The sequence below is a fragment of the Stegostoma tigrinum genome, chromosome 32 (genome assembly GCF_030684315.1).
Source record: "Stegostoma tigrinum isolate sSteTig4 chromosome 32, sSteTig4.hap1, whole genome shotgun sequence".
Lineage (NCBI taxonomy): Eukaryota > Metazoa > Chordata > Chondrichthyes > Orectolobiformes > Stegostomatidae > Stegostoma > Stegostoma tigrinum.
Window position 1 is genome coordinate 31018007 of NC_081385.1, and position 26815 is coordinate 31044821.

Sequence of the window (26815 nt, forward strand, 5' to 3'; positions counted from 1 at the left end):
GGAAACTGCCGTGGAAACTTGTCAGTATTAAACTTTATCAGGTTATATTTCAATGACCTGTTTAATGTTATATAATTGTACACATGTATTATAAAGATCATTACTATTTATGTTGTAACTTCTCATTAAATCTTTAATATGGAAAGAAAGCAACCTCCAGACTTGGTCTAACAGATCAAATCTTCCTAAATTAGTCATACTTAGACATTATTGCACAGATAGATGAATCAATATGAATTGTGAACAATATGAAATTTCTGCAGAGCATTTGCATTGACTGAGCACAAAAGGCAAATATTGTGCAAGACTCGGTACTCTGTTTTTACATTTTATACTCATAAAAGTAACAGAATTTTAGTGATGGGTAGTGGAAAGATGAATATTTGAAATCCTAGGTTCAACAAAGGAGTGCGATTTGACATGGCAAGGACTCATGATGTGCAATTGTCCCTTCTGTAACAAAAGGAGTATTATTTTGCCCTGTTAGAAGGATGAAGTAGCTTCAAGGAAAACCAGCTGCAGTTCAATTCTCTCTCGAATATGCTCACCTTCCGAGCTTGATCACTGAAAACATCACTGCTTTCCTCCTTGTCAATGCCTAGACTCTGAGCACACACCCATCTGGAGCTTGGACTGAAAATAGCAAACTCTGCATTATTACCACGAAACACGCAAGTGTTTTTATTTGGAGTGAGATGTTCAACTGAAGCAGATGATTGCTTTATGACATGATCATCCCTTTCAACCTAGAAAAACAGAAATAAGATAGTTTAAATGATAAGTGTGTTACGTACAGCTAGATTGTAGGGTCCACTGCTTAAAATAGGGTGTGAAACAACTTAAAACCTTACATTTACTATCCTCTTTGTCTTTTGATCAAACTGACAACCCCCCTATCTTTGTAGAACAGCATACTAGTTCAAATGCAATACATGAATTATTGTGGCTACGTTAATGTATACCACATACACTAATTAATGGAACATTGCAAAAAATGCATTATTTGACCTGATTATCTCAATGCAATGTGATATAACATGGCTAATGTTTTTTTTCCTCCCCACTTGTACTGTTGTGTTGAAATACTTAAAGCAGAAGTAGGGTGACAGAAATTATACTGCGATACTGGATTAATGCAATGTACCCATTTCTCCCCCCCACATAGTTCCATTAACTTGTCATTATGAAATATCTTAACAATTGTTAAAAAGATGATATGAGTCTACCAAAAGAAAAAACTGCAGAGAACATATTTGAAATAACACTAGAAAATACTGCGAAACCTCAAAGTGAGGCAGCACCTGCAGAGAGAGAAGTGAGTTAAGGTATTAATCAAATTCTGACACAAGATCATCAATGTGAAACAGCAACTCTGTCCTTTTTTCTCTACAGTTGGTGCTCAGTTTGAGTACTTTCAGCAAGTTTTGGTTAATATAACAGTGAATTAGCAGTCAGGTCCATACCATATTCTGTCCTAAGTTTAAAAATAAAAAAAGAACTATGGATGCTGGAAATTGAAATCAAGAACAAAAACAGAAATTGCTGGTCTCGCTGCAAGTGTGGAGAGAAATCAGAGTTAACTTCCAGTGACTCTAAATATTTTATCCTGACATTTTTACAAGAATTTGGAAAAGTTGTTAACACAGCTCAGGAGCTGTCTTATAAAGGTCGCGAGCCACATTAAACCATCGTTGTATCAAGAGAGATCACTGTAAGATCTTCTCGAAAAGTTGAGCAAAATAATGGCTACATTCAAATTATATCTCCAATGATTAATTAAAAAAATAGAAGTTGAAAAAGAAACAAAAAAATCTAACTTTGAAATTGTGTCAAATTTAGGTAGGTATGGTATTCAATTTACTAGATATTAAAAAGGCACTAAGAGGGATATTAATGTATTTCTAATGATATAGAGATACTAAGATGACGAATGTGTATCTGTTTAATCACTTCTTTAACATTTCCTTACTGCTTCATAAGATCGCTGCTGTTGCTGCTTTTTCCGTAATCGAGTATACTTGTTCACACGGTGCTTCACCTCTTCTTGAAAACGCTTCAAATTTTCCAGTTTTTCTCTACGGATTTCTTTTAGTTGTTCATCCACTTCAAGAGCTGAAATCTTACCATATAGCAACCACTTTAAAAGGAATACTTGATTCAGTATAAGAATCATATTTACAACAATTATCACAACTTCAAAATCAAGTTCTTTCATGACTCATTGTAACATTTTAAATACTACATGATTAAAAGAAAATGAGATTAAGACAGTATCAGAGAAAGCGATAAGGAAATCTGTACAAAAATGATTTCCTTAGAGCGGTGACCACTTCATAGCTAGATGGTGGTATAAAACAAATCTTGAAATTATAGATTCATACAACATAGAAACCAAACATGTGGTCCAACTAGTCCATGCCGACCATATTCCCAAACTAAACTTGTCCCACCTGCCTGCATTAGGCCCATGTTCCTCTAAAACTTTCCTATTCATGTACTTAACGAAATGCCTTTAAACATTGTAACTATACCTGCATCAACCACCTTTGGCAGTGTAACACACACTCTTTTAAAAAAAATTGCCCGTAATGTCCCTTTAAATCTTTCTCTCACCTTAAAAATATGCTCCTAATTTTGAACTCCCCCCACCTTTGCTAGTCATCTTTTCTGTGCCCCTCATTTATAAACCTTTAAACGTCATCCCTCAACTTCCTATGCTCCAATAAAAGAAACTCCCAGCCTATCCAGGCTCTCCTTATGACTCAATCCCACCATTCCTGGCAACATCCTGGTAAATCTCTTCTGAACCCTCTCCAGTTTAATAATATCCATCTTATAACAGGGTGATCAAAACAGGACACAGTACTCCAGAACAGGCCTCACCGATGTCCTGTACAACCTCAACATTACATCCCAACTCCTACTCAAAAGTCTGAGCAATGAAGGCAAGCATGCTAAATGCCTTCTTAACCACCCTGTCTACTTGTGACAAATTTTGAAGAATTATGCACCTCAACCTCTAGATCTCTCTGTTCTACAACACTATCTGTGGCCCCACCATTAATTGTACGAGTTCTGCCCTTATTTGTTTTACCAAAATCAACCTCACATTGATTCACATTGAACTCCGTCTGCCACTCCTCAGCCCATTGACCCGATTGATCAAGATCGCTTTGTAATCTCAGATAACCTTCTTCACTGTCCGCTATACCACCATTAATGGTGTCATTTGCAAACTTGCTAACCATGCCAACTATATTCTAATCCAACTCATCTGATGAGGAAAATTGGTGATAAACTGAGACCGCACTTTTTATGCTAAATCTAATTTACCAACCTGTGTGAGGGGAAGCTCCTTTCTAAAAATGCAAGAAGAAAATCAATTATTTCAGTCTTGCATTTTACAAACTAACTGCAAATAGAAATTTGTGGCTAGAAAAGTAAATGGGAGATGGATGATGATGACTGGAATTCAAAAACATGTTCAAGTATCCAATTAGGATTGTATATATGAAAATGAAATACTATTTGGCATCTGTAAAGGCCCAGCCTTGTATACTAGTGATTTTTTGCTAAAGTCCATGCTGAAGACAGATTCCAATATAAAAGTATAATCTCAAATTATCTATTCAGAGTCAAGAGTTAATAAATAGAAAGTACATGAAGTAGATGATAGTCCATTATGGCAACAAATAGGACAGCACAGAAAATGAGGAATTGAAGCAGATAACCATTCAGTTCTCCAAGGTAATTACTGCCTCAACCCCGTACAAAATAGAAGCTCCAGAATTGTATATATTACAGATCTGGGTTACCCCAATTACTAATTTTAGGCTGACTACTTTGCTACTCACTGCTTTTTCTTTTGAAAGAAGCACACAGAACTTCCCTCCTCCCCCCCCCACTCAAGACATAGATTGAATTTAAATGCAAATTGACAATTTATCAAAATAAATAAAAATTCAAGTATAGAAAATGTTACTTCTGAATGTTCAGCATTAAAGACATCCCTCAGATTATTCCTACAAATAAATTACTACAAAAGTCAGGTGCCATTTCTCTCACACTTTTCACTATAGGAAGGCTGCAGCAGGTTCACAAAAATATATGGCATGAATGATTTAAAACCTTTAGTTATGGCTTATGGCTGTACTACCTAGTGAGCTATTTGTGAAACTACCTTCATGTACTTGCTCCCTGTTCTGGAGATTTTCACTGATTTTTGTAGCGGAAGTGCTAGAGTCAGGTTCAAACTGCCTTAGTTGAGAGGAAAAGTCATCCAAGATCCAACTCCTCATTGTTACCAGTGCCTCTCAAGAAACACAGATATGTGATCAGCAAGAAAAAAGAAACTGACTTCATGATGTTATAGTTAAACAGCCTCTGCCTCTGCAGATTTAGACATGAAGGGTCAAGGGAGATGGATTTTAGATTAAATTTGATGCTGCTAAACACTTGTGTAATTATAGCTAATGCAGCACTATAATGGAATTCATCCCTCAGAGGGTGGTTTGAGTATGATAATGATTAATCACGGAATATGTGCCACTTCTAGACTGCAAATAGTCTGTTGTGGCTGCCTCACGACAATAGTAAGCACAAAACATTTCTTCGAGAATGCAGTCATCATCCAATCTGTGCAAACGACCTGACTAACAGCACTGCTATTGACTCAAGAGGGGTCCCTGCACGTTAATATATAGGTATTCTGTCTTGTCCCACTTAATAATTGTCTAAGCTGCTGTGCAAGCTGCTTAGCCCTTTTTCTTAGCTTGCACAAGCTGCCCATCCTTCACCACATTAAGGATGGTGCTGAGAACAAGCATAATCTCACTACATTTTTTGTTAGGTTGCTGTTGATTTATGCTTGGCTTCACAACTTTGACATGACAGCTGTCGCCTTGACAATCCTGATGCTCATCTTGGTAGCGAGGGTCAGATTGTTGATGATTGTTGACGAAAATGCGTGAAGTTGTCAAGGACCACCACAGTCCATGTTAACGAAAGGTGGAATTAAGTCAATGGCCCATAACTGTTGGATTTCCTGATGCCGCCTGTCAGTCCAAAACTCTCAAGCAGAAGAACTCATTGTTAAGCTGCTGCAAGTAAACTTTAGTAAGGGATTCCAGGACAACACCACCAGCAGCCACCTCACAGATTATGACTTTACACAATTTGCTCTTGGCAAGCTAAGTTAAACAGCTTGTCAGCTCTCTATCATTTCAGTCACAAGTGTACAATAGCCAACTGGAGAAGAATATGCTAAAAGAAGTTGGCTTGAGCAAGAACATGACATGACTAATGCAAAAGTTAAAAGCATGCACTACATAAAATTGAGAATGTTTTTCAATGAAATCAAAATCCTGTTTGGTAAATGTGCACCTGAGAGAAGGTAGATTTCATCAATAGCCAAGGTCAAATAGGAACCATCGTAAATATGAAAGCATTCTCTAAAATAAAATAAAGAACTGTGAACGCTGAAAATCTCAAACAAAAAACTACTTTTTCCTAGTTCCAAAGAACAGTCCCTAGACCTGAAACGTTAACTCTGCTTTGTCTCCACAGATGCTGCCGGATTTGTTGAGTTTCTCCAGCAATTTCTGTTTTTGTGTCTTGCTAGACTGCAATGATTAATTCAATTGCCGACGCACGTTCTTTGACAGGAAATTTAATTTTAAGTTTCACCAACTGTAATCTGAGCAGCATAAGCAACATGTGCTAAGCACCATTAGCGGCCCAAAAATCAGAGCTTTTAATTAAATGTAATTTTGAGGGTCACGAGCTTACTAAACTGTACTACATCCTAGCATTTTCAAGAAAGAGGGGAAGAAATTAGAATGGCTGGAGAAGGAAAAGATTACAAAATGAATAGTAAGGTCAACATAGAGAACAACATCTGGTGCTGGTTTAATGGGATGGTCACCATAACTCAGGCGAGGGGACAGCAAGAGGGTGAATCCTTCATGGTAACCTCAGCTGGTGCAGGAATTGGCTTAACTGTAATTCTTTACCAATGCTTAACAAATAATATATTAATTACTAATTAACTGTTCCAATAGAATAATATTCTGTAAACACACCCTTGGCAAAGGTAATTTCAGTAAAATAGGTTGTCTCATGCAAGTCTAGCAGCAGGAAGAGAATGCCACCTTTTAGCTGTAATAGAGGGAGGAATAAGACATTCCACATCCAGCTTCAAGATCCCAGCAACACTTACTGTCGGTCTCATCCTGCATTGGAAACCAGCTGACCAGCCAACTATGATAACCAACTTCCACAAATAAAATACCAGTCAGTCACTGTATCAGAAAGTATTTCCATCCATGACATCATTACTCATGATTAAGCTAGTTAGTCTCACTTAGACACATAACTTATTTGTGTGAAAGAGAACGTGGAGATTTAAGGCAGTTCATTTACCTATGTGACACTGAGAAGGGGATATCATGCCCTTTAAAATTTTGCACAGTATGGATTCTGAACTGCACAGTCAATCCAACTAACAAATATTACACCCAATGGGGGTGAACTTTAAATTAAAGGAAAGCTATATTTCTATCCCATTTTATTGAAGCCATACATACAAGTTCATTTCAATTCTATAATTGGGTATATGAAGATACAATAGCTTTAAGAGATGGATATTGTCCTTTATTTAAAATGAAGAAAGGTTAAGACAGAGTTGTCTAGCTGCCTATTCAAATCCAATAAAGTAGACCATTTGAGAGGTCTTCGTTTTTTTTAATTAAAGTTGGTACAATAGAAGCAGCCTGAATGGGTGGGCCAAGCTCACATGAAACCAGGATATTTAGTTCTAGCTTTCCGCAGTTGCTGGGATCTTGAAGCTGGATGTGGAATGTCTTATTCCTCCCTCTATTACAGCTAAAAGGTGGCATTCTCTTCCTGCTGCTAGACTTGCATGAGACAACCTATTTTACTGAAATTACCTTTGCCAAGGGTGTGTTTACAGAATATTATTCTATTGGAACAGTTAATTAGTAGTTAATATATTATTTGTTAAGCATTGGTAAAGAATTATAGTTAAGCCAATTATTTTAGTTTAATTTTATTTCTCTGTATTTTTACACTACAGTGAAAATAAAGTGTGTTTTGCTTAAATTTGATTAGTTTGTTCAATTGAATTGCATCAGGAATGTGCACCTTACACTCACCTTTAAAATAAGAAAATGTTAGGATCTAGACTGTCTTCTTAGTTTATTTGGGGGGGGGGGGGGGGGGGGGTTGGTCTGCTCCATTACAGGTAGGAAGGTATAAATTTTAGGTATTTTTCTATGTCCCTCCAACAGTTTAGAAGATTTCTGGTACCAGACAGAATGATAAGTAACAAAGTAAAGAGAAGCTGTCTGCAGCAGTAACAATACCATTAAAGAAAAATGAATTGTGGAAGGCATATCACCTGCACAGTTAAAGCTCATTATTCTTAATGTTCTCATTCAAAAAAATGTGGAAGACCAATTCTGTAGTAGAATGAAACAAATAAGAGTAGTTATGTTATAGTGATTAAAAGAACATTACGGTTACAATTAGTTCAGTGAAAACTGGCCAACTTAAACTAAAAACAAATTGCATTACCACAGCTGGCTGACAGAATAACTTATTCAAGAACCGCTTTAAACGGCACAATTTCCCTAAGATCACTGCACAAAAAAAACATTTTCTGTGGAAAAGGTGTTGCATATGTGTAGCATTCATTGAAAAGTCATCTGAAATTCAAGTTTTGGCATTTGTATTACCTCCATAAACCTAGTAGATTCAAAATAGTCCTGGATCTGATTGGCTCTGTATGTGGCCAGTGTGGATCAGATTGGTACTAACACTGTAGCACTGGATTCATGACCAGTCCAAAGTTCATGCTGCTCTGCCTTCAGTTAGAAAACATGATTCAGGGTGAAAGAAGGTGAGAAGTGTTGTTCCACATTTATTACTTTTGGAACCACAGTTGTTCACAATTGACATTGATGATTTGAATTTTGGATTAAAAAAATACACTTCTAACTTCAAACTGGAGAGATAGTCAACAGTGAGGATGACTGCAACAAATTACAGGAGGACACAAAGTTTGCTAAGAAAATAAGGAGGTCAATTATTTCTAGGAAACTATGAATCTAAGTGAGGTAGAGGAACAAAGGAATCTGAAGTATGAATAAACTAATCACTAAAAGCCTCCCAACAGAGATCCAAGCATCACAGCTGCCTATTTTCAAAATTGATTCAATCCATGTGACATATGTTAATAGATAAAGTAGCATTCAATTTTAAAAAATCAATCAAGCTCAATGTGGCTCATTTACACTTGCTAGAAACAACACACGTTCACATTCAAGAAAACAAAATATTGATATGCTTCAACCGTGTACATTTTTGAAGCGTAATCATAGAGATGTACAGTGCATAAATAGACGCTTCAGTCCAACTTGTCAGGCCAACCGGATACCCTAAATAAATCCAGTCCATTTGCCAGCATTTGGCCCAAATCCTTCCAAACTTACCCTATTCATACATCCATCTAGATAGATGCCTTTTAAATATTTCAATTATATCAGCCTCCATTGTTTCCTCTGGTAGCTCATTCCATATATGCTCCACCCTCTGTGTGAAAAAGCTGCCCCTTAGGTCCCTTCTGACCTTTAACCAATGCCCTCTAGTTTTGGACACCCCCATCCCAGGGAAAAGATCTTGTCTATTTACCCTATCCATGCCCCTCATGATTTTATAAACTTCTATAAGGTCATCCCTCAGCCTCCGACGCTCCAGGGAAAATAGCTCCAGCCTATTCAGCCTCTCCTTGTAGCTCAAGCCCTCCGACTCTGGCAACATCCTTGTCAATCTATTCTGAACCCCTTTCAGGTTTCACAATATCCTTCTTATGGCAGGGAAACTACAATTGCACACAGCATTCCAAAAGTAGCCTGACCAATATCATGTACAACCACAATATGACCTCCTGAGGAATTATGAACCTGCACTCCAAAGCCACTTTGTTCACTTACATTCCCCGGGACCTTACCATTAAGTGGACAAGCATATGGACGTGCACGGAATAATGTAGGTTAGATGGGCTTGAGATCGGTATGACAGGTCGGCACAACATCAAGGGCCGAAGGGCCTGTACTGTACTGTAACGTTCTACGTGTATATGACCTGCCCTAATTTGACTATCCAAATTCAGCACCTCAAACTTATCTAAGTTAAACTCCAAGTGCCACTTCTCGGCCTATTGGTGCATCTAATCAAGATCCTGTTATATTCTGAGGTAACCTTCCTCACTGTCCACTACACCAGTTTTGGTGTCATCTGCAAACTTACTAACCATACCTCCCATGTTCACATCCAAATTATTTATGTATCAAGAAGCATTGGACCTAGCACCAATGCTTGTGACACACCGATGGTCACAGGCCTCCAATATGAAAAACAACCCTCCACCACAACCCTGTCTCCTTCCTTCAAGCCAGTTATGTATCCAAATGGTTAGTTCTCCCTACATTCCATGTGCTCTAACCTTTCTAATCAGTCTGCCATAAAGAACCATGGGGAACACAACCACCAGCCTGTACTCATCAATCCTCTTTATTACTTCTTCAAAAAACTCAATCAAGTTAGTGAGACATGATTTCCCGTACACAACGCAATGTTGACTATCCTTCTTCAGTCCTTGCCTTTCCGAATACATGTAAATCCTGTCCCTCAGGATTCCCTCCAACTACCTGCCCATCACCGATGTCATGCTCACCAGTCTATAGTCATTGTCCTGTAGTCTATCATTCTTACCGTCTTTCTTAAATGCTGGTGCCATGTTAGCGAACCTTCGTTCTTTCGACACCTCCCTTATGGTTATCATTGATACAAATATCTCAGCAAGGGGTCCAGCAATTACGTCCCTAGCTTCCCACAGCATTCTAGGGTACACCTGATCAGATCCTGGGGATTTAACCACCTTTGTGCATTTTAAGACGTCCAGCACCACCACCTTTATTATATGAACATTTTTCAAGATGTCACTACTTATTTCCCCACCATCTCTACCTTCCATATTCTTCTCCACAATAAACACTGATGCAAAATACTCATTTTGGATCTCTCTCATCTCCTGTGGTTCCACATATAGGCAGCCTTGATGATCTTTAAGGGGCCTATTCTCTCTGAGGAAGGGTCACCAGACCCAAAACGTTAAATCTGTTTACTCCTTTACAGATGCTGCCGGACCTGCTGAGCTTTTCCAGCAACTTTGATTTTGGGCCTACCCTCTCCCTAGTTACCCTTTTGTCGTTAATGTATTTGTAGAATCCCTTTGGATTCTCCTTCGCCCTATTTGCCAAAGCTATTTCACATCCTCTTTTTGCCCTCCTGGTTTCCCTCTTAAGTGTACTCGTCCTATCTTTGTACTCCTATAAGGATTCACTTGATCTCTGCTTTCTATACCTGACATATGCTTCTTTCTTTTTCTTGACCAAAATCTCAAATTCTGTAGTCATCCTATACCACCCAGCCCTGCCTTTCACCTTAACAGGAACATACTACCTCTAGATTCTCATTACCTCATTTTGAAGGCTTCCCATTTTCCAGCCGTCCTGTAACCTGCAACCATCCACTCCCTATCAACTTTTGAAAGTTCTTCCCCAATACTGTCAAAACTGGATTTCCTCCAATTTAAGAACTTTAAATTTTAGATCCGGTCTACCCTTTTCCATCACTATTTTAAAACTAATAGAATTATGGTTACTGGCCTCAATGGGCCCCACCCCTCTCCGACACCTCAGTTACCTGTCCTGCCTTATCTCTCAACAGCAGATCAAGTTTTGCACTTTCTCTAGTCTGTAAATCCACATACTGGATCAGAAAATTTTCTTATACAGACTTAACAAATTCCTCTCCATCCAAGCCTTTAACACTATGGCAGTCCCAGTCTATATTTGGAAAGTTAAATTTCTTACCATAACCACACTACAAATTTGTTTTTCAATTTCCCACTGACTATTGGGGGGCCTAAATTACTTGAGAGAGTGGATAGATTTTATAAAGATATCAAGGCAAAGAAATTAAGAGGACTGATAACAAAGATGAGTGTTAAGGTAGGCAGTGGATAGGCAGAATGGTTTAAGTTAAGAGGTTTAGTTGATATTCTCTCTCTCTACATTACCACCGACTGCATGTTTTCACTCCAATGCTGAATTGAACTGCAAAAATTTGGATTGGAAAATGTTACAAAGAACCATTTAAAACCATGATACACTATTGACATAGTGAGAGTTAGCATTTAAGATTGAAGAGAAACAGAATAAACTGTCATTTATATATCCATTCAATAAAATTAGGGCATCGCCAAAGGGCTTTGAAGCGAAACAAACAATTTTCAAATGCAGTCACTTTGTAACGTACACAAATACTGGCAATTTGCTCATACCAAGATCCCACAACCAACTCTAATCTATTTAGTTTTAAGGTAATGTTGGCCAAGAAACAAATATTTTGGAAGACAAGTGGGGGTTTAAAAAAAAATCCATTACCGTTTTAACATAGGACTGCCTGTCACTGTGTCAGGCATTCAGTATCTCAATATCACGAACATTCACCCTTTCATGTCAAGCCAGATCTCCCTGAGTGGACCAGATTAACAGCCCCAATCAGGTAACACATATTTATGAGGTCCAGGTGGCTGACCTCGTTACAATCACTACACTGTTCTTCAAAATTAATGCTTTTAATTTGCTTTGAGAGGGAAGAGGAGGCCTCAGTGAGCAGGATGTGACCAGTGTGTTAGGGCTTCAATTATTCACATTATTTATTAACTTGGATAATGGCATAGAAAGTTACAGGACAAAAATTGCTGACTACACAAAGTTAGGTGGCACTGTAGACAGAATAGATAACAGCACAACATTACAAAGGGATGTTGATCGATTAGGTGAATGGGCAAAACTGTGGCAGGTGAAGTTTAGTGGCAGGTGAGTTCAAAGTAAGTGTAAAGTTATTTATAAAAAAAAACAAAGGAATTGTGGATGTTGCAAACCAGGAACAAAAACAAAGCTGCTGGAAAAGCCCAGCAGGTCTGGCGGCATCTGTGAAGGAAAAAACAGAGTTAACGTTTTGGATCTGGTGACTCTTCCTCAGGTTACTTATAAGGTTATTTATACTGTGCTAAAAAATGATAGATCAGGGCACTTTCTTGATACCATGAAGTTGAATATATTGAATGTCCAAAGTGACTTTTGAGTTCAGGTGCATAGATCTTTAAAATATCATAAACAGGTGCAGAAAAAAAAATCAAGGCGGCTAATGGATTGACCTGTCAGAGGAAGTGCCTGATGTGGGTAGTTACAACATTTAAAAGACATTTGGACAGGAATTTGAACAGGAAAGGTTTAGAGGGATATGGGCCAAATGCAGGCAAATGGGACTACTTTAGTTTGGCAAGTTAGACCAAAAGATCTGTTTCTTGGTATTTTTCTCTGAAGTTATACAAAACCCTGGTTTAGACCCCACTTGGAGTACAGCGAGCAAGTCTAAGCAACACACGATGGGAAAAGGTGAATGGCACAATCCTGTTCCAATGTAATGTGTTTACCAGATTAGATTAGATTAGATTCCCTACAGTGTGGAAACCGGCCCTTCGGCCCAACAAGTCCACACCGCCCCTTGAAGAATCCCACCCAGACCCATCCCCCTATAACCCACTCACCCCTGAACACTACGGGCAATTTAGCATGGCCGATCCACCTACCCTGCGCATCTTTGGACTGTGGGAGGAAACTGAAGCACCCAGAGGAAACCCACGCAGACACAGGGAGAACATGCAAACTCCACACAGACAGTCGCCCGAGGCTGGAATTGAACCTGGGTCCCTGGAGCTGTGAGGCTGCAGTGCTAACTACCGAGCCACTGACTGTGGGCTCAGGGCTCCTGAGTGAGATTCGAGTTCAAAACTTGAGCTGATACTGAACCATGGTCATCATCCAAACAGAGTTTAGAATTAGTGATAGAATTGATTTAAATTTTACAGCAGACAACCCCTCAGTAGTAACATTGGTTTTGACGGAAACTTTCCCTTTCTATTTTTACTACACCCACCTACTCTTTCTATTTATTTACCACACCCCTGTATATGTATTTCACATCTTTTCAGAAAATCATAGAATCACTATAGAGCAGAAACAGGCAATTCAGCTGACACTCCAAAGAGAATACAACTCACTTCCATCTGCACATCATGTTCCATCCCATAAAGTGGCACGGGTTTCTTTTAAAACGATGGCTAACACACCTAACATGCACACCCAGGACACTATAGCGTATTTTGTTTCGCATACCAAACCTGCACAACTTTGGGCAGTGGAAGGAAACTGGAGCACCCATTGGAAATCCATGCCATCACGGGGAGAAGTCGCTAACTCCATAAAGGCAGTCACCATGGAATCAAACAAAGATACCAAGACCTGTGAGGATATTGTGCTAACCACTGTGTACATGTACCAACCGCTCCTTCCCTGTCAGTATATATACTATCCCGACAGCGAATACACTACCTCCCACTCACCCCCTCTGTACACGCCGCCCCACTCCCTCCTCACCCTCACGGTACACACACACCCACTCAATGAACACACTGCACCCCCTCGCCCTCACTGTACACACCCCCCACTCTGTACACCCTGCCCCACTGTACCCACCACCCCTCGCTGTGCACATGCCTCCCTCTCTGTACACATCGCACCCCTGCCATGCTGACTGTACACACCACCCCACCTCCCCCTCAGTGTACACAACTCCCTCACTGTTCACAGCCACCACTGTACGCGCCACACCCCCAACACCCTCACTGTATACAACACCCTCATTGAACACAGCCACTGTATACACCACACCACCTTCACTGTACACACACCCCCAACCCCTCACTGTACACACCCCAACTCACTGTCCACACCGCACCCCCCCACCGCATCACTGTATACAACTCCCCCCACTGTACACATTGCCCACCCTTCCCCTCACTGAACACACCGCCCCTCTCCCCTTCACTGTACACACCTCCCACCAACTGTCCACACCCCTCACTGTACACACAGCCCCCCTCACTGAACACATTGCGCCCCCCACACTGTACACACCGCACCCACGCCCCCTCAATGTACACACCATCACCCTCCGTCTCACTGTACACACATCCCACACTGGACACAACACCCTCAATGTAAACACTGCTCCTGACAGTATATATGCCACTCTCTCCCCCTCACTGTACACATGCCCCTCTCACCAACACTGTACAGACACCCCTCTCATCCTAACTGAACACACCTCCCCTCCCCATCACTGTACATACACCCCTCTCGCCCTCACTATACACACCCCCGTCACTGTACATGCACCCTCACTGCACATAACCCCTCTCACCCTCACTGTTCATAGCCCCCTTTCCCCCTCACTGTATATACCTCACCGTCCACACCTACTTTTCCCTCTCACTGTACTCAACCCCCTTTCTCCCTCATCGTACACAACCCTGCTCCCCCTTGCTGCACACACCTTCCCTCACTGTACACTCCCCCTCATTGTACACACCCCCCCGTCACTGTACATAACCCCCTCTCGCCCTCACTGTACACACCCCCATCACTGTACATCCCCCTTTACTGCATACAACCCCTCTCCCCCTCACTGTACACACTTCCCTCCCTCACAGTACACACCACCCTCTCCCCCTCACTGTACACAGCCCCCTTCGCCGTACACACCCCCCATTCCCCGTCACTGTACACAGCCCACCCCTCGCCATACACACCCCCCTTTCCCCCTCACCGTACACACCCCACTTTCGCCCTCACTGTACAGACCTCACCGTACACAACCCCCCCGCTCGCCGTACACACCCACCTCTCCCCCTCACTGTGCACAATCCCCTGCCCCCTCACCGTAGTCATCCACCTCTCCCCCTCACTATACACAGGCCCCTCCCCCTCATTGTACACACCCCCCCGTCACTGTACATACCCCCCCCTCGCCCTCACTGTACACACCCCCATCACTGTACATCCCCCTTCACTGCATACAACCCCTCTCACCCTCACTGTACATATCACCGTTTCCCCCTCACTGCACATTCTTCAGCGTCCACACCCACTTTTCCCGCTCACTGTACTCACCCCCCTTTCCCCCTCACCATACACAACCCCGCTCCCCCTCACTGCACACCCTGCCTCACTGTACACTCTCCTCTCCCCTCTCTCACCGTCACTGTACGCAATCTCACCCCCCCGCCATACACGACCCCTATACGCAAACCCCCTTGCTGTACACACCCTCCCTCTCCCCCTCACTGTACACACCCTCCCTCTCCCCCTCACTGTACACACCCTCCCTCTCCCCCTCACTGTACACACACCCCCCTCTCCCCCTCACTGTACACACACCCCCCTCTCCCCCTCACTGTACACACACACCCCTCTCCCCCTCACTGTACACACACCCCCCTGTCCACCTCACTGTACACACACCCCCCTGTCCCCCTCACTGTACACACACCCCCCTGTCCCCCTCACTGTACACACACCCCCCTGTCCCCCTCACCGTACACAACCCTGCTCCCCCTTGCTGCACACACCTTCCCTCACTGTACACTCCCCCTCATTGTACACACCCCCCCGTCACTGTACATAACCCCCTCTCCCCCTCACTGTGCACACCCCCCCACTGTACACACACCCCCTCCCCTTCACTGGACACTCCCCCCTCACTGTACACACCCCCCTCTCCTCCTCACTGTACACTCCCTCCTCACTGGACACACCCCCCTCTCCCCCTCACTGTACACTCCCCCCTCACTGGACACACCCCCCTCTCCCCCTCACTGTACACACACTCCCCTCTCCCCCTCACTGGACACACCCCCCCCTCCCCCTCACTGTACACACCCCCCCCTCCCCCTCACTGTACACACCCCCCTCTCCCCCTCACTGTACACACACTCCCCTCTCCCCCTCACTGTACACACCCCCCTCTCCCCCTCACTGTACACACCCCCCTCTCCCCCTCACTGTACACACACTCCCCTCTCCCCCTCACTGTACACACACTCCCCTCTCCCCCTCACTGTACACACACTCCACTCCCCCTCACTGTACACACACTCCACTCCCCCTCACTGTACACACAACCCCCTCCCTCTCACTGTACACACAACCCCCTCCCCCTCACTGTACACACAACCCCCTCCCCCTCACTGTACACACAACCCCCTCCCTCTCACTGTACACACAACCCCCTCCCTCTCACTGTACACACAACCCCCTCCCTCTCACTGTACACACAACCCCCTCCCTGTACACACCCCTCCTCTCCCCCTCGCTGTGCACACCCCCCTCACTGTACACACCCTCCCTCTCCCCCTCACTGTACACACACCCTCCCTCTCCCCCTCACTGTACACACACCCTCCCTCTCTCCCTCACTGTACACACACCCTCCCTCTCTCCCTCACTGTACACACAACCCCCTCCCTCTCACTGTACACACAACCCCCTCCCTGTACACACCCCTCCTCTCCCCCTCGCTGTGCACACCCCCCTCACTGTACACACCCTCCCTCTCCCCCTCACTGTACACACACCCTCCCTCTCCCCCTCACTGTACACACACCCTCCCTCTCTCCCTCACTGTACACACACCCTCCCTCTCTCCCTCACTGTACACACACCCTCCCTCTCTCCCTCACTGTACACACAACCCCCTCCCTCTCACTGTACACACAACCCCCTCCCTGTACACACCCCTCCTCTCCCCCTCGCTGTGCACACCCCCCTCACTGTACACACCCTCCCTCTCCCCCTCACTGTACACACACCCTCTCTCTCTCCCTCACTGTACACACACCCTCCCTCTCTCCCTCACTGTACACACACCCCCCCCTCCCCCTCACTGTACACACACCCCCCCCCCTCACTGTACACACACCCCCCCCTCCCCCTCACTGTACACACACCCCCCCCTCCCCCTCACTGTACACACACCCCCCCCTCTCCCCCTCACTGTACACACACCCCCCCCTCTCCCCCTCACTGTACACACACCCCCCCCTCTCCCCCTCACTGTACACACACCCCCCCCCTCTCCCCCTCACTGTACACACACCCCCCCCCTCTCCCCCTCACTGTACACACACCCCCCCCTCTCCCCCTCACTGTACACACACCCCCCCTCTCCCCCTCACTGTACACACACCCCCCCTCTCCCCCTCACTGTACACACACCCCCCCCTCTCCCCCTCACTGTACACACACCCCCCCCTCTCCCCCTCACTGTACACACACCCCCCCTCTCCCCCTCACTGTACACACACCCCCCCCTCTCCCCCTCACTGTACACACACACCCCCTCCCCCTCACTGTACACACACCCCCCCCTCCCCCTCACTGTACACACACCCCCCCCTCTCCCCCTCACTGTACACACACCCCCCCTCTCCCCCTCACTGTACACACACCCCCCCTCTCCCCCTCACTGTACACACACCCCCCCCCCCTCTCCCCCTCACTGTACACACACCACAATGACCCTGCTTCTGTCGGTATCAGGCTCTTACAAAAGCGGGGTCTTGCTCTTCGGGCCAATCCCTGGCACATTCCACCCAGGCTCCCACTGGTACCACGGCCTGGTTCCTCTCGGCCAATACCCGGACCTGTGGCCGGCAGCGCGTGTACTGTATGGCTCGGGTTCCTGCCGAACGGCCGCACTCCACTTTGCGGGGCATCACCCGCGGCCAGCACCAACGGCCGTTAATCTAACTATCGCGAGACCTACCCGTGATCACCTCTACCGCATCACGCCCCCGACCATAACGACTTCTGCTCATTCACCATCCTGACCAATGGGACGGTGGCGTTTCCGCCTCTGTGGCGGCCATTTTGGTGAAGGAAACCACCGTCCTTCAGGATGGCCACACCAAAAGCTCCATTTAGTCTCTGCTGTCCTTTACATTGTCATCTCATCTCGCCCCACTCCCCACAGGATTACAGCCTAAGTGCTGGAAAGAGGAACTTTTTTTGAGTTCGCATTGGGAGGAATAATCTCCTTCAGTGCTGTAAAATTTTTACCTTTTTGTGTTTACGTGAGACCAGATGGTGAGTACCAGCATGGAGACAACAAAGTGTGGAGCTGGTTGAATACTGCAGACCAAGCAGCATCTTAGGAGCAGAAAAGCTGACCTTTCAGGCCTAGACGCTTCATTCGAATAGACCTTGACTCTGATTATCTCCACAGGTATGATTGACCGAAGGGGAATATTTCGAGTAGTTTCTGTTTTAAACCCACACCTGTTCCTATTTTCTAGCCTGTAGAGGGCATATTGTAGATGCACAAAATCTCACATTGATTTGAAGCCATGGTCGGTTCTTCCATCAGTCGAAACTCTCCAGATTATTTTGTACAACTGCATTATTGGAGCAGTAAAGTAGTCACAGACACCCTCTTTGAAGGTCTACGTGGCAGCAGCAAAATGGAAACCTTTTAAAAAAATTCTTGGAAGAGTATTGAAGCATGGAGAGGTACTTTAACTAATAGTACATACTGAATGTTTTTCAATTTTAATGCCTCAATCCTAGGTTAGATGATTATTTTGTACCCCAAAATGGAAGATAAATATGAGTTTGTTCATTTGCTGACCAAGCTGGTTGTTCCATAATTTGGGAGTTTGCTGTGTTTGGCCAGATGCTAGTGCTATTGCACCACTTCTGCACCATACTCTTCATTTTTCAGATCGAACATCAGTATTTAATTTTTTTCAAGACAGTAATTCAAGAATTTGATCCCAAATTAGGCTCAAGCAAGCGTCAATTTCATTCATAAAACATTACGTTAAAGTTTTATGTAAATTTCATTAGCACATAAATGTATATTTTAAAGATAATTGGAACATGACTAATTGGAATGTGACCAATTGAATCCCAAGCTGATAAGTGGTGTAGCAAAATATCATTAGCGAAGTGAGGAAATTTTCTTCAGAGTGAAGTTGGAGAGTGAATTGTAAGTTGTGCAATGCACAGTCCTCTCTCAAAGATTTTTAATTCCTACTTTTAATTTGATCCATGAAGAGTCTCCATTGCTTTAACATAGACAAAAGAGCTGAACTGCGTAGGTGAGGTGAGAGTGACTGCCCTTGACAACAAGACCACATTTGACCAAATGTAGCATCAAGGAACCCCAGCAAAACTGGAAACAATAGAAATCAGGGCACAAACTCTCTGCTATTTGGAGGCATACCTGGTACATTGGAAATGATTGTGGATTTTCAAGGTCAGTCGCTTCAGCTCTAGTCATCTCTGTAGGTGTTCTTCAGGGTAGTGTCCTAGGCTCAGCCATCTTTAGCCGCTTTATCAATGACCTTCCCTCCATTAAGTGAGATGGGGATGTTCCCTAATGACTGTGCAATGCTCAGCTCCATTTGAAACTCCTCAGATAAAGAATCAGTCCATGATCTAATGCAACAACCTCTGGACAATATCCAGGCTTGGGCTGACAAGTGGCAACTAATATTTGCACTACACAATTGCCAGGCAGTGATCATCTCCCAATAAGAAACAATCTAACCACCGTGCCTTGACATTCAGTGGTGTTATCATCACTGAATCCCACACTATCAACATCCTGGGAGTTATCATTGACCAGAAACTCAATGGGACTCATCATAGAATTGTAAAGTGACATGAGCAGATACGAGATTAGGAATAGTGATTAATTAAATTCCTGGCTCCCCAAATTCTGTCCACCATCTACAAGGCATAAGTCAGGAGTGTGTTGGAATACTCCTCACTTGCCTGGATGAGTGCAGCCCCAACAACAATCAAGAAGCTTGACATCATCCAGGACAAAGAAGTTAGCTTGATTGGCACCACATCCACAAACATCCACTTCCTCCACCATCGGCTCACTAGCATATTTTGTCCCATGTCCAAGATGTACTACAGAAATTTACCAAAGATTCTTAAACAGCACCTTTCAAACTTATGACCTCCTCTGTCTACACTGGTATTACTGGTGCTGGACATCTAAGGATTGCCATTGACCAGATTGAATTGACCGCTCCTATAAATGACATCACTACAAGAGCATGTGAGAGCTGGAAATTTTGCAGTAAATAGCTTACCTCTTGATTCCATAAAGTATGTCCACCACTTGTAAGACAGAATGCAGGGGTGTAATGAGTAGTCTTTATTTTTCTGTATGGGCGCAGTTCTAAAAATTCTGAAGGACGCTCATCCAGAATGAATCAGCTATGTGATTGGCACCCCTTCAGATACCTTCAATATTCATTCCCTCCACTGCCACTAATTGACAGTGGCAGCAGTGTGTGCCATCTACAAGATGCACTCCAGTGACTCACCAAAGCTCATTAGGCGGTGCCTTCCAAACCCACGACCTCTACCATGAAGCACGACAAGGGCTGCAAATCCATGGGAGCACCTCTCCTTGAATTATAGAATTCCTTCAGTGTGAAAGTAGGCTATTTGGCCCATGGATCCACACTGAGCCTTTGAAGGCATCTCACTCCCTACCCTATCCCCATGACCCTCCTGTGGCTAATCCATCTAGCCTGTATCTCCCTGGGAACTATGGACAATTTAACATGGCCAATCCATTTAACCTTTGGGAGGAAATTGGAGCACCCGGAGGAAACCCGCAGGGAGAATGTGCAAACTGTACACAGACAGTCGATATAGGCTGGAATCGAGCCAGGGTCCCTGGCCCTGTGGGGCAGCAGTGCTAACCAATGAGTCACAATGCTGCCCCTAATCTATGCCACCACCATCTACAAGCTTCACTGCAAGGGACACACCGTCTGATTTAGAACGTTCCATCACTGTCACTTGGATCAAAATCCTAGAAATTTCTTTGTAATAGCACTTTGAATATACCTACATCACTGGGACTGTACTGGTTCAAGGAGGCAGCCCGCCTTTTGAAGGACGATTAAGGATGGGAAGTAAATGCGCGCAAGTTTGTATCAAGAATTAACCTGTTCAGCACTGCTTTGCAGCAGTTACCAAAAATTTTGTGATGTTTATAAAACATATATTTCAAAAAACACCGGATTGTGATCAAAACAACTTATACAAGGTAAATTGATGTTTAAAATTTATTTTACACAGTGTTGGTAATCACCTCAAGATACAAATACTATCATGCTAGCTCTTTCATGAGACTATAAACATGGAATTGTAGTAACATTACAAAATATGAGAGGTATCTCAGATGTGAGCAAAGGATATTGCTTTGAGGTTACAGTTAAAAGATTAGCTTTACTTTCTGTCCGGATGCTGTCAGAAGGCTTTAATTTTTCTACATTTGAAGGTTTGTTTTAAACTCCAGTGTTCAGTTCATTTTCTTTAATCTAAACTACTATTTTCATGTAAAGCTGCTGCTTTTTTTTACTCCAACTCCCCTTGGAATAACATTGCCCTCAACACTATAACCTGCTGTTGAAAATATTTTTAAATATGAGATGACATTGTAAAGGAAGCTTGTTAATGGACTGCATGCAAACTGGGGCACACAGATGGGATACTGTGTCTTTAATTTTGCAGAACACTACACATTCTGTTCTTTTTACATTACAGAAACCAAACTAGAGGTCAGATAAAAAACATCACCCTGGGCATTCACGAATAGAATGCAAACTTGTTCCACTGGATGACCTTCCACACAATGGAAACTTTTGGCATTTTTTTCTTCTAATGCCTTCACAAAGCATTAAGGAAAGTGCCTTTGAAATCAAACTATTGAGATAAAAAATATTCCATGTTCTTTCAGTGAAGTTTTGACTGAGCTAGCTGATAACTGGGCAAAGTAGAAATGCAGCATGTGCTATTAATAGGTATACATTGGATATGTGCAACAAATTATTTCTCAATAATTAAATAATCTTAATGTTGAATTAATCTGGCAGTGAGTGAAGATAGGATTACGAAGGCAAGCAATAGCCCTTTCATGCTAATACTCCATCAACACTTGCTTTCCATTGAACAAAAATAGAAATTGCTGAAAAAGCTCAGCAGGTCTGGCAGCATCTGTGAAGAAAAAAAAATCAGAGTTAACGTTTCAGGTCGGGTGACTCTGATTTTTTTCTTCACAGATGCTGCCAGACCTGCTGAGCTTTTCTAGCAACTTCTGTTTTTGTTCCTGATTTACAGCAATTCTTTTGTTTTTTGCTTTCAATTGAAAATGGTTTTTCAAGGAATTGCATAGCATGCAGTTTGGAGGTGCTTCCTTCTGGCTTGCACTGGTGTGGCCCCATATTCAAAGCCCAGCTGCACACCACTTCAGATGCTGCAAGGCGGGGGCTACCTGTCACCTGAAAGTGCATCAGAGGAAAGGCAAGCTTGCTCTCTGGTTTCCAGGACAGAGATCTGGAGGTGCTCATGGACAAAGTAATGGAAAAGAAAACAGTCCTTTCTCCTACTGATCACCTAAGGTGGTTCTTTCTACTGCTGATCGCCTAAGGAGGTCATGTGAACAGACCCAGCCTGCATGGACAGAAATTGCAGAATGGATCAGGTGTGTCCCCTGAGTCAAAATGAGGACCAAACAGTGCAGAAAGACCAGTGATCTCCTGCACTCTGCAAGGTTCAGTGCCACTATCTTCTGTCCACTACATCATACTCAGGGCCAGCAATCACTCTAACTCTATTCATGCATATTCATCTCACCAGAGCTGATGGGCTTACTAGCCTTAATATTCCATGCAGTCTGTCCATTCAAGGACTCTAACTCCATCTTGTCCTCTCATTCTTTAACCCTTCCTGCCCACTGTGGTTGTTACTCACTCAGTTGGGACAACTATCTCTCCTGTTCATGTACTGTTGTTGCAGCATCTCCATCATATTGAAACTCTTCTTTTGTTTCATTGCAGGTAATGCTGGCCCATGCCAGGCAGAGAGAGAGGTCAACAAATGTCTGGGATTATTGAAGCATGAGGTTGAGGGCTGCAGCCAAGGCACTGCACTTATATGTAGACAACGTGGAGGCTAATTGCAATGTGCAAGGAATGTGCTAGGGCCTGTCTTGCAAATGTCATTCCAATTTACACCCACCTTGTGAGTTTATGAGTAAGAGTACAGAATCAGTGACAATACCACACATTTCTCAGGAGAAGGCTCATTCAGTGTATCAGCCTTTCAAGGGCTCACCCTGCTATTCAATGTTGTAAGATGTACGAAGGGCAGATCATACGTTGACTTTTCCTCATAGCACAGTCTGCCAAAAACAGCTGCACAAAGCGCTGCCTCTCTCTGGTCAAACATTGTCCGAGAGGATTTGCACGCATCTCAGGGAAACCTGACACTATCCACACATTGTTAATGTTTGAAGAATTAAAAAGAAAAAGATTCCTCAGGATTCCTGTCAAGAAACTGGTGGCTACCCCGGGGATTTTGCTGTGCAGGATTTGGATGTTATATCCTGACGTATACCCGAGAGCTCCTTAACATTAGGACCATGTGACATTAGTGCACTATCTCACTAACTGCTGCCTTTTCCCTGATGGGCATGGCAAGCAGGTTATGAGTAGATATTTCCAAGTGAAATCACCTGAAGGTTTAATTTTTTCAATTATCCAGCTTCTTTTAGTGTATGCAATGCTACTCCCACCTTCTTAAATTCCTGTTCCCTTTCCCAAGTTTTCCCATTTCCTTTTCTCTTTTTATTTCATGCAGCTTCATCCACAATTGAATTTTAGCCAACCCAATTCACTCACCATGTGGTTCGTACTCGCATTTTAAACTGTCTTGCCATTATCACCATTAAACCAGTTTTTCCATGCCTTACTTTTAACTCTATGCCTATCATCTCTGTCAACCAAATTAGCCTAAGTCAGTGACTCTGACTTCCAGCATCTACAGTTCTTACTATCTCCAATTAGCCTAATATTGGCTGTTTACTATAAACCATTCAGAGATACATGTTGCATTCCAGAAAGCCTGAGCAAATGCCAAAATCATTTTGATCTAATAATACACAAGAAACATGTTATCTTTCCTTTTATCCATTTTCAGCTATGATTATCCAACTTACCTATAAAATGAGTAATGCACAAAAAACCCAATGTCCTAACTTTTATGCCTGAAGATGGTGAAGTGTACTCTTGACCTACTACTCCATGCAGCACAAGAAATAAAAATATATTTTCCAGTTATTGAAATGGTTAAGTACATACCATATCTATGTTTGGTTTTAGCTGAAATGATCTATGAACCAGGTTCCCTAATAAACACAATCACTATTTTATTAAGAATACAAAATATATTCAATAAATGTATTGAATACAAAATAAGATAATAATAATAATAAAATCATAACATAAGCATCCAAAATATATTCAATGTTTTGGTTAGCATACCCATTAATAATACAGAAGTATAAATGTTTATCATTCTAAGTATGCCCCAAAACAGACATTTCAGGAAAAAAAAGCAGAAAAGAATAGATTTCTCTGCAGAGATTGGTCTTCTTGGAAAAAAGAAACACAGGAATTGGTTATTCTTGAATGCAAAAAGATAAAGAGTAACATGTTCCAAAATCTGTCATTCTGGTGTGTGGTCAAGTGACTAATCGCACATTATTGTCTCTGGAATTTGGGCAGACACAGTTTGCTCAGGAGGTACAAAATTCAAACACTTTTCCAGAAGAACAAATAAGTTTAACCCTGGAAACAATAGGAGGGTTTTCTTCTTAGAAATAGGAGAGATGAGGTGGGTGGCCCTTCCACATAGTACTTTTTGTCCCGCAACTGAACACAGAAAACACAAATTTCTCCAAGTCAGTCAGTGTTCAGACAACTGCAGGGATTTATTGCAAAGCAAACAGCTATCACCAGTCATTGCATACCTGGGAAACTTTTGTTTAAAAAAATTGCAATATCCATAGTGACCTTTCAATGACCTTTTTTAGAGAACCCACTTCAAGTACTTTCATAGAGAGTATACTCAAAATGTAGGAAGTGGGGTGCCACCATGAAAAATAGCTGCTGCAATCCTGCACATATCCCATTGCATCCAGGATGTCGTGCAACGTGTGGGAAGGAAAAAGAACTATCGTAAAGAATTGCTTGTTGGAAGGAGGCATTTGAGAACACTGAAAACATTTAAGTGACATGGTTGCTGTACATATACCAAACTACAGTATCTCATTTGTTTCTTTCAATAAGGAGGGAATGAGTTGATTCGATGATGTTATTTGTCACCATTAGATTTTGGAATGACTATGCACATGTTTTCAAGTAAATCATGAAGTATCGCTCCAATTTTGCACATTGGTTACAAATGTAACCTTGAAATAAGTTTTCGATAAATCATTTTTCCACATTCTTTCAAAATGTTAACATTAAATATGAAGCAACTTCGCAACACAGTCGATTGAGAGCCTACTGAGTGGGTCCTCAGAAACTGGTATGGGAATTAAAGTCGTTGGTTGGATTGCAGGTTATAGTTTTCCCACTATCTGGCTTCATCCTGACTTTGTGATTCATGCACCAGGTCACCCAGATCTCTCTGCATCTCAGAACTCTGCAACTTCTCATCATTTAGATCATATGCTTCTTTTTTATTATTTCTGCCAGACTGCATAATTTCACAGAAAACAAAGTGTGAAGCTGGATGAACACAGCAGGCCAAGCAGTATCTTAGGAGCACAAAAGCTTACGTTTCAGGCCTAGACCTCTCTAATGAGGAGTCTAGGCCCGAAACATCAGCTTTTGTGCTCCTAATATGCTGCTTGGCCTGCTGTGTTCATTCCAGCTTTACTCTTTGTTATCTTGGATTCTCCAGCATCTGCAGTTCCCATCATCTCTGCATAATTTCACACGTTTCCGCATTGTACTTCATTTGCCAGATCTTTGCTCGCTCACTTAACCAATCTGTATGCCCTTGTAAGTTCCTTATATCCTCATCACAACCCACTTTCCTTCCTATCTTTCAATCATAAGCAAATGTAGCTACATACCTTTGGTCTCATCATTCAAATCATTTACACAAATTGTAAGTTGAGGCCCCAGCAGCGACCCCTATGGCACACTACTTGTAGCATCTTGGCAACCCAAAAAAAAATGTATTCTTACACTCTGCTTCCTGTTAGTCAGTTAATCCTCTTTCTGTGCAATGTATTACCTTGACACTAAGCTTTGGAACAGTCATAGAACACTGAAACAAACCTTTTGATCCAACTCGCTCATACCAACCAGATTCCTGAAACTAAGCCAGCCACATTTGCCTGCATTCAGCCCATATCCCTCTAAACCTTTCCTTTTACGTGCCTGACCAAATGTCCTTTAAGTGTTGTAACTGTACCTGCATCTACCACCTCCTCTGGCAGTTAATCCCACACATGAACCACGCTCTGTCTAAAAATGTTGCTCCGTACATCCCTTTTAAAAGCTTTCACCTTTTACATTAAAATTATGTTCTCCGGTTTTAAACTCCCCTATCAGGGGGAAAAGACTTTTGCAATTCACATTATCTATGCGGCTCATGATTTTATATCTCTCTAATAAGCCACCCTTCAACCTGCTATGCTCCAGTGAAAACTGTCACAGCTTATCCAGCTTCACCTTATAACTCAAATCCACCAACTGCAGTAACATCATACAAATCTTCTCTGTACCCTTTCCCATTAAATAACATCCTTTCTATACCAAGGTGATCAAAACTGCACACAGTGCTCCAGACATGGCCTAACCAACATCTTGAAAAAACACAACGTGACATACAACTCCTATACTCAATGGCCTCAGCAATGAAGGCAAGTATACCAC

General features: G+C 42.9%; 1 protein-coding gene across 3 annotated transcripts in view; it reads right to left on the reverse strand.

The window, feature by feature from the left end:
- ccdc15 (coiled-coil domain containing 15) overlaps nt 1-17813 on the reverse strand; it is a 38711-nt gene extending 20898 nt beyond the window's left edge. Inside the window, exons 1-3 of one of the 3 annotated variants that reach the window (XM_048562075.2) lie at nt 17600-17813; nt 1970-2137; nt 549-746 (exon numbers count right to left, since the gene is read on the reverse strand). In XM_048562075.2, the coding sequence (XP_048418032.2) occupies nt 549-746; nt 1970-2137; nt 17600-17767 (534 nt within the window). In that variant the 5' untranslated portion in view covers nt 17768-17813. The remainder of the gene's footprint in view (nt 1-548; nt 747-1969; nt 2138-17599) is intronic. The other 2 variants (XM_048562076.2, XM_059638908.1) reach the window with 2 other exon arrangements.
- Nucleotides 17814-26815: the final 9002 nt, after the last annotated feature.